Raw genomic sequence first — 7,796 nt, forward strand, 5'->3', positions numbered from 1 at the left:
TTATATTTTTGCTATTTATTTTATATAAATGCCATTTAACAAAGAAAAATCAACCAAAAAAATGAGTTCGCGTGTCACCTCTGACACGTGTGTCATAGGTTCGCCATCACTGCTCTAGGGAGACCTTCTGTGCCCCCCCTAGCCCTCTGTATGTTTCTGAACTCTTCTCTCCAATTGTAATGATTCAGATGTGTTTGTGGTTATTTCATTATTGTCATTCTCCATCAGACTAGGAACTCCCTGAGGGCAGGGACCCACTGCCAGCATGATGCCTGGAATACAGTAGGTGCTCAATCAATGTTTACTGGATGAACTGTCTGTCTCCTTGTCTGCATCCCCAGCCCCCTGGATTCTTTCTGAGGGTTGGGTCTGGGTCTGAGCTGCCTCAGGGTTCCCAACACCATCTCCAAGGAGCATAGAGAATGTTTGTTAAATGAATGAGGGAGGGAGGAGGCAGCTGCATCCATTGCTAGGACAGATCCAGTGCCCCAAGGCTTTTCCTACTTTGAATGGAAATCTCCCCAAATCAAGTCCTGGTTCCTGACTCTCTGGGTCCCCCATGTTCCCCGCCCCCCTTCCCTGTCCTCAATTGCTGACATGAGCCTGGTCTCCCTCAGAACCATCCTTTCTTTACTTCTCCACCCATCACTTAAACTTCCTTTTCTCCAGCCCCTCCCTCCCTCACCCAACTCCACTGCCTCATCACATCACACACGCCACACCCTTCCCCCCCTCCCTCAGGCTTCTACCTCCACTTCTCTGGCTCCTCCTCCTCCCCAGTCCCCTAATGTTGGTGTTCTAGGACTCTACTCAGCCCCCTTCTTACTTTCCCCTTCAAGAAGCCCATCCACCCCCTCAGATTCCAGCCAAAGGTGAGGTAACCACGCCCCAGGCTTTGCACCTTTTCCAAAAACCCTTCCTGGACGTCTCCAGACCCTGTGAACTCCTCGCTCCCACCTGGTGGAGGGCTCCACCCCAGGTCAGGACCCCACCTGCCTCCACCCAGGTCTACTATCAGGATGGAATCTGGGTAAAGGGGTTTGTTTGGGCTGTGGGTAACAAGGATTAAAAAAACAACAACAACACTAGAGCTTTAAAAAAAAAGGAGATACTTATCTCTTGGGCAAAAATCTGCATTTAGTGGCCCCAAACTGGAATGGTCAAAGACCCAAGCTGCTGCCCAGCTGGCGTGGCTTTGAGCGTCGACCTATGAACTAGGAGGTCATGGTTCGATTCCCGGTCAGGGCACATGCCCGGGTTGCAGGCTCGATCCCCAGTGTGGGGTGTGCAGGAGGCAACCGATCAATGATTCTCTCTCATTGATGTTTCTATCTCTCCTTCTCCCTTCTTCTCTAAAATCAATAAAAATATATTTAAAAAAAATAACTAGCCTCTTTCTTCTGACATCACCATGTGTCTATCTCACTGTAGCCCCCAAAAATCAAAGTTTCTTTTGTCCAAATTGTAAGCCTCTCCAGCAACAGCACTTGTAGTGGATCCCAAGGTGGGCCGGGCCTGGTGCTCCCACTTCCTCCGCCAGCTGCAAGACACCTCTATGGAGTTTAACTCTCCAGGGCCCTTCTCTGAGTGCCTATTGCCCAACAGCCTTGGCGATAAGGTGGGGCTAAAAGGAAGATATTGAATCAGTTATATAGTCCATCCTTGCCCTATCGCTCTGCCCATCCCTCTCCTCCCTCTACCTTCTGAAAAGGAAGACTTCGCCATGCTGGTTCTGTCACGTACAGGGTCTGTGTGGTATACCAGCAGCCAAGGGCAGGCCGGACTGTTCCACAGGAGGGAATAAGGCCTAGAAGAGGAGTGAAGGGTCTGAGGGGTGGGGTGGGGTGGGGGAGGAGAGAAAAAGAGCAGAGAGGATGGGGCTCTGCAGAGGTGTGGCTGAGGGGAGAGGTGCGCAGGGGGAGAACGGGTGAGGACCTGGAAGGGCCTTGCCTGGTATTTCCCTTTGCTGCCTCCTTGGACCTTCAGTGAAGATGCCTTTACAAGCCTTTTAAAGGCTCAGGTCTGTGTTTGAAATGCGTCCATATGAGATGGCCTCGGGGCAGCCTTCCAGGCACCCACAGGCCAGAATGATGGAGCTGAGAGGGCAGAACAGAGGAAGCCGGCAGGGCAGTCTGTCTTGAGACTGGTCAGCAGGCCCCTGACACGGGACCTCCATGTAGCAGCCTCCTGATGGCCCTGGGTGGCTCTTTCTCCTGAGCTGTTGACTCTCCTTTTAGAATGAAGCAATGTCGAAGGGCCACTTCCCCTCCTTGGAGGGGCCTGGTGGATACCCTGAGTCTGGAAGAGGTGGGTGGAGGGTAAGTGGGGTCTGGGGTTCTTCCTGGCATTTAATGCTCTGGTCTCACCCAGCTTCTTTTCTTAATACTCCACTCCGCACACACCCAACCCCTGGGCTGAGTTGAAACTCACTTGCTTTACCTCCCAGCGCAGCACATCTCTGCCTCTGGGTTTTGTATGCACAGTGCCTTCACCAGGAGCCTCCTCCCCACCTCAGGCTCCACCTCTTCTAAGAAGCACTCCCTGATTTCTCCTTCTGCTGAGCCCCCCTCCTGCCATTGGTTGTCTGGAGAGTGGCCATAAGACAGCTCTTACGTTTTCCGCTTTCACACACAGGAGGCCACATGCTGCCCACCCCAGCTCCCTGCCTGTCTGCCCCAGGGCAGCGCCTAGCATAGGGCTGGCCCAGGCTGTACTGACATGCTCCCCTCTTCCTCTGGCAGAGCTCCCAACAGCCTTTAACATCTGGTTCAGATGCTCCCCTTCCTCCCCTCTCCCCCCAAAAAGGTCTCTCCTGACTTCTTGATCTGGGTCATGGGCATCCTCCGAGCACTCCGTCCCTACAGCCACGCTTCCCTCAGTCACAGCCTTTACATCACTGCGTCAATCCTTCCAGCAGTTGGGAGCCTGTATGGGGTCTGGTTCTTTTGGGGCCCACAACCAACCCAGGCCTGAACACACCATGTCAGTAAAGGTTTGCTGAATGAATGGAACATCATACCCTGCTCATATTCATCCCTCAAAACCCAGCTCAAATGCCTCTTCCCAGAAGCTCTCACTCCTCCCCACCCCCATCTTCCCTCACTCCCTTATAAGTGACTCCAAAGCATGCAGCATACTCCTCAATTACAGTACACGTCACATATATTTGTGTGAGCAGCTTAACATGGCTTCTCCGCCTCTCCATGGCTCACGGGACCTTCTGCAGGGCCAGGCTCAGGCTGCCCTGTGTCTGTGCCCACAAGGCCTGGTCCAAACAAGGGCTCAATAAATAGCTGTGGCTGAGATATTGGGGTCTGTCCTGCCCCAGGGGCTCAGCGCCCCTGCCGCTGCCACTTGGCTGTGAGTTTCTGGAACAGTTCATGTGGCCGCTGGCGGAACTTCTTTTGGGTGAAGTAGAAGAGGATGGGATCCAGCACACTGTTGGCACTGGCGAAGGGTCGCGTGCCTTTGTAGGCGGCTGCAAAGGCCTCCAGCACGGGGCAGGAGACACCTGGCGTAGAGCGCACCGCCAGGTAGGCTGTCTTGGTGATGTGGAAAGGCAGGAAGCTGATGGCAAAGACGGCTGCCACCACCACAGCCATGCGGGCTGCCTTGCCACGCCGCTCCTGGGCCACAGGCCCTGCGGGGCCGTCCTGGCGGCACAGACGGCGGGCCAGACGGTAGTAGCAGGCCAGCAGGGCAGCGAAGGGCAGCAGGAAGCCGATGACTGTGAGCGCCATGCCATACGGCAAGTATCGGGTGGCCAGGGCAGGCGAGCTCAGGTCGTAACAGACAGTGCGGTTACGCTGGATGCCTGTGGCGGCAAAGAAGGCTGTGGGCAGGCACTGGGTTGTCACAGCCAGCCACACGACTCCACACACTATCCAGGCAGCCCGGCGGCCCCCACGCTTGTGCCAGGGGGCCAGAGGGTAGCAGATGCCCAGGTAGCGCTGGAAGCTGATGCAGGTGAGGAAGAGGATGCTGCCGTGTAGGTTGGCATAGAAGAGGAAGCGCACCAGGCGGCAGGTGAGGTCGCCGAAGGGCCAGTGGTCACCTTGGGCATAGTTGTAGATGAGCAGGGGCAGGGAGCAGGCGTACAGCAGGTCAGCCACAGCCAGGTTCAGGGTGTACACGGCCGAGCGCGTCAAGGCCCGGCGGGACGAGCAGATCTGGACAATGACACAGATATTCAGCGGCAGGCCAGCCGCCAGCACCACGGAGTACACAGGTGGCAGCAGTAGCCGCTTAAAGTTCTCTCGGTAGACACAGGTGGTCGGCGGTGAGCCCAGAGCCAGGCTTGTGTCATTGTGCCACTCCATGGCTGCCTGACCGGGCTTCCTACATCTGGAGAGGCTGGGGAAGCAACACACAATCTGTCAGTGACCACCTTCACTGACCACCCAGTAGGTCCTTGTCCCTCTCCCCACCCGAACCATCTCTGATACCACCCCACAGAGACCCCACACAGCCCTCATAAAACCTGGAATACAAGAGAGAAACATAGATTTGTTGTTCACTTATTTATACATTCATTGATTGATTCTTATATGTGCCCTGACCGGGGATTGAACCCACAACCTTGGTGTATCAGGAAGACGCTCTAACCAACTGAGCTACCCAGCCAGGAGTAATTTCTATTTATAATATCCATTTCTCACCAGACTTTCTGGTGAACTTTTATTTTTATTAAATATATATTTTTTTATTGATTTCAGAAAGGAAGGGAGAGGGAGGGAGGGGAGGGGAGAGAGAGAGAGAGAGAGAGAGAGAGAGAGAGATCAATGATGAGAGAGAATCATTGATTGGCTGCCTCCTGCAGTCCCCCTACTGGGGATGTGCCCACAACCCAGGCATGTGCCCTTGACCGGAATTGAACCCAGGACCCTTCAGTCTGAAGGCTGATGCTCTATCCACTAAGCCAAACCAGCTAGGGCTGAACTTCCTGTCATCCTTCCAAATCTGAGTCAAATGTCTCTCTTCTATAAGTGGAGATGGATGGACTTTGATTTGAATCCCAACTTACTTACTGGCTATGTGACCTTGAGCTATTGATAGACCACCTCTGAGTGCCAGCTTTCCTAGCTGAAAAATGAGGGAATGGTGCACCGACTTCTCAGGATCTTATGAGGTTAGAGGCACTAAATCACGCTCTCCAGGGCTTCCCTGGGCACCTGGAGTTCGGAGATGGTGGTCCTGGTGGGCCTGCCTGTTTGACTCTCCTTCACAGATTGGGAATCTCCTGAGAAGTGCCAGGTCTGGTGCCTCTCTGTCTGAGTCCAGCCCTGGGCCCAAGGCACAGAGGGCCGTGGTAACTCTTAATGAATCAACATGAACAAAATATTCACGCACCGTGAGCCGACCAAGGACAGCATCTACCTCCTCGGCCTGAGCTCCACCTTCCAAAGCCAGGGTCCTTCTTCTGGCTGCAGTTCTCTTATCTGCAAAATAAGAGGGAACTAGGTGATTCAGGAGTTCCCTAAGCCTCCTTCCACTTGACTTAAGGCTGCAAAGGCTGGAGCCACAGCGCCCTCTGGTGACTACAGTAAAAACAGCTTTCCTGAAGGCAGACGGCAGAGGGAGCAACCGCATCAACAGCTTACTTAATGGAAGGGGAATCCAGACGCAGTGAGGGGGAAGTGGCTGCTCAATCTTAGTGAATTGGAGGCAGAACCCAAGTGGGAGTTGGAGCCGGAGCCCAACCACCTGACTCAGGAGGCATCTTGGTGTAGCCCATGGACGTGGAATGTAGAGGTTCCAAGCCCAGCTTCAGAGAATCAGGAGGCTTGGTTCAAATCCTGCCTTCCCTTCTGCCATGCTGTTCAACCCAGGGCTTCCACTTACCTTTTCTGGGCCTATGTCCTCATCAGAAAGATGTATGCTGGGCCTGACATGCAGCAGGTGCTTAATAAACGCCATGCCTTGCTGTTTTATCCTACACCTGATCCCTCCACTCATCCCTTCAGGCTGACGTTTGGGGGAGCCGGTAGCAATGATGCCTGAAGGATTTGCCCCTGGTGGATGAGCAACTTCTTGTTGCTCACTTCTCAATTGGCATTTTCACATTTACTGGTGTCCATAGAGAATTCACTACTTAACTCCGTGGACCTGCCATTGAGATAGTGAGTCAAATACCCCCCCTCTCTCTATGTTACAGATGGGAGAAACTGAGGCCCAGAAAAAATATAAAGTCCTGCAAATGCACTCAGAGGGTGCTAGAGGGTTGAGGCTGAGTATATGGGCTCTGGTCCAGATGCCCAGGTTCAAATCCCGGCTCTGCCACGTGTGAGCTGTGTGGCCTGAGGCTCATTACTCAACCTCCATGCCTCTGTTTCCCTGTCTATAAAATGGGGTGATATAGTACCTGCCTCATAGTGCTGTTGTGAAGATCAGTGCTTGGCACAGGGCAATTGGTAGCTGTCCCTAATGTGGATATACCTGCTAAGTAAAGTTATGAGATTTTAAAAAGTTATAATAGAGCAAAACGTAACTCCCACACTAATTTCTTCCAACTTAAAATTTGATTTTTTTTAATTGATTTTTTACAGAGAGGAAGGGAGAGAGATAGAGAGTTAGAAACATCGATGAGAGAGAAACATTGATCAGCCGCCTCCTGCACACCTCCCACTGGGGATGTGCCTGCAACCAACATACATGCCCCTGACCAGAATCGAACCTGGGACCCTTCAGTCAGCAGGCCGATGCTCTATCCACTGAGCCAAACCGGTTACGGCTTAAAATTTGATTTTGATGAAAATATTTTACCCAGATTCTGGGCAACTGCAAAATGATGATGTTTGGATTCTCCAGTCTGTTATATCACGCGCCATATCACCTTAAGTCACCTAGGAGTCTTGTCGATCTCATCCCATGAGTTAGGAGTGCTGTGTGCCCAGCTCACCAGTTAGGCACAAGGGGAGGCCAAGGAGGAGGCTTGGCGATACCCCCACTGTAGCCAGGAAGGCAAGATTAGTACAGTTTATCCATTCGCCTCTTCACTCACTGTTCAGGCCATTCTTTCATTCATGAATTTATTTTCTGGTTTCTGCAGGCTAGGCATTTAATGAGTACTTACTGCCTGCTGGGTACAAGAGGACACAGTATATAGATGCAGACGAAGGTAGATAGATACAGATACAGAAATACATACGCACATTTACCTATACTTATACAGGGTGGGGCAAAGGTAGGTTTACAAGAACAAATGGTTTATTCTTATATTTTTATTTATTAGTTATTGTCTTATTATCTAGAATAACAACTGTAAACCTATTTTTGCCCTACCCAGTATATGGACTAGTTTGAGGGGCAAGACCAGTGCGATCCATAGGGTGGAAGAGACTTTTCAGAGGATGAAGGATGGAGCAAGCCCCTGATGATCGAGGGGGGTTGCCCTGGGTGGAGAGGGGTGTGAGGATGCCTGGGGAGTTCCCAGGTGGGGAGGAAGGTGGAGCAGGCAGGGCCTGAGAGGAGAGCAGCCTGCTGGGCCAGAGGGTCCTGGGGAGGAGGAGGAAGCTGGTGGAAGGAACCGTGCTGTGCCCCTGAACCCTTCTTTGAGGGGCCTGTCACCCTCAGACACACCCCAGAGACCTCTCTGACTTCGGTGCAGGACGCAGTGCTGCACGAGAGGATCCAGGGAAAACCTTCAGGTCTGCTCCAGGCCTGGCTGTCACCTGGCTCCTGCATCCATTCTGCCTTCCCAGGACGTAGGAGGGGTGAGCTATTCTCCCAGACCTGGCAGGAGCGGGTTCCGAGAGAGAGAGAGAGAGAGAGAGAGAGAGAGAGAGAGAGAGAGAGAG

General features: G+C 52.7%; 1 protein-coding gene across 5 annotated transcripts in view; it reads right to left on the reverse strand.

The window, feature by feature from the left end:
• Positions 1-3,144: 3,144 nt before the first annotated feature.
• Positions 3,145-7,796, reverse strand: part of P2RY6 (pyrimidinergic receptor P2Y, G-protein coupled, 6) — a 36,525-nt gene continuing 31,873 nt past the window's right edge. For 3 of the 5 annotated variants that reach the window (XM_005867103.2, XM_005867105.2, XM_005867104.2), the window contains exons 2-3: positions 5,350-5,438; positions 3,145-4,353 (exon numbers count right to left, since the gene is read on the reverse strand). In XM_005867103.2, coding sequence (XP_005867165.1) covers positions 3,333-4,353; positions 5,350-5,372 — 1,044 coding nt within the window. In that variant the 5' untranslated portion in view covers positions 5,373-5,438 and the 3' untranslated portion in view covers positions 3,145-3,332. Of the gene's footprint in view, positions 4,354-5,349; positions 5,439-6,762; positions 6,816-7,796 lie in introns of those variants that run through there. The other 2 variants (XM_014540444.1, XM_014540445.1) reach the window with 2 other exon arrangements.

Source organism: Myotis brandtii, unplaced genomic scaffold, assembly GCF_000412655.1.
Source record: "Myotis brandtii unplaced genomic scaffold, ASM41265v1 scaffold244, whole genome shotgun sequence".
Lineage (NCBI taxonomy): Eukaryota > Metazoa > Chordata > Mammalia > Chiroptera > Vespertilionidae > Myotis > Myotis brandtii.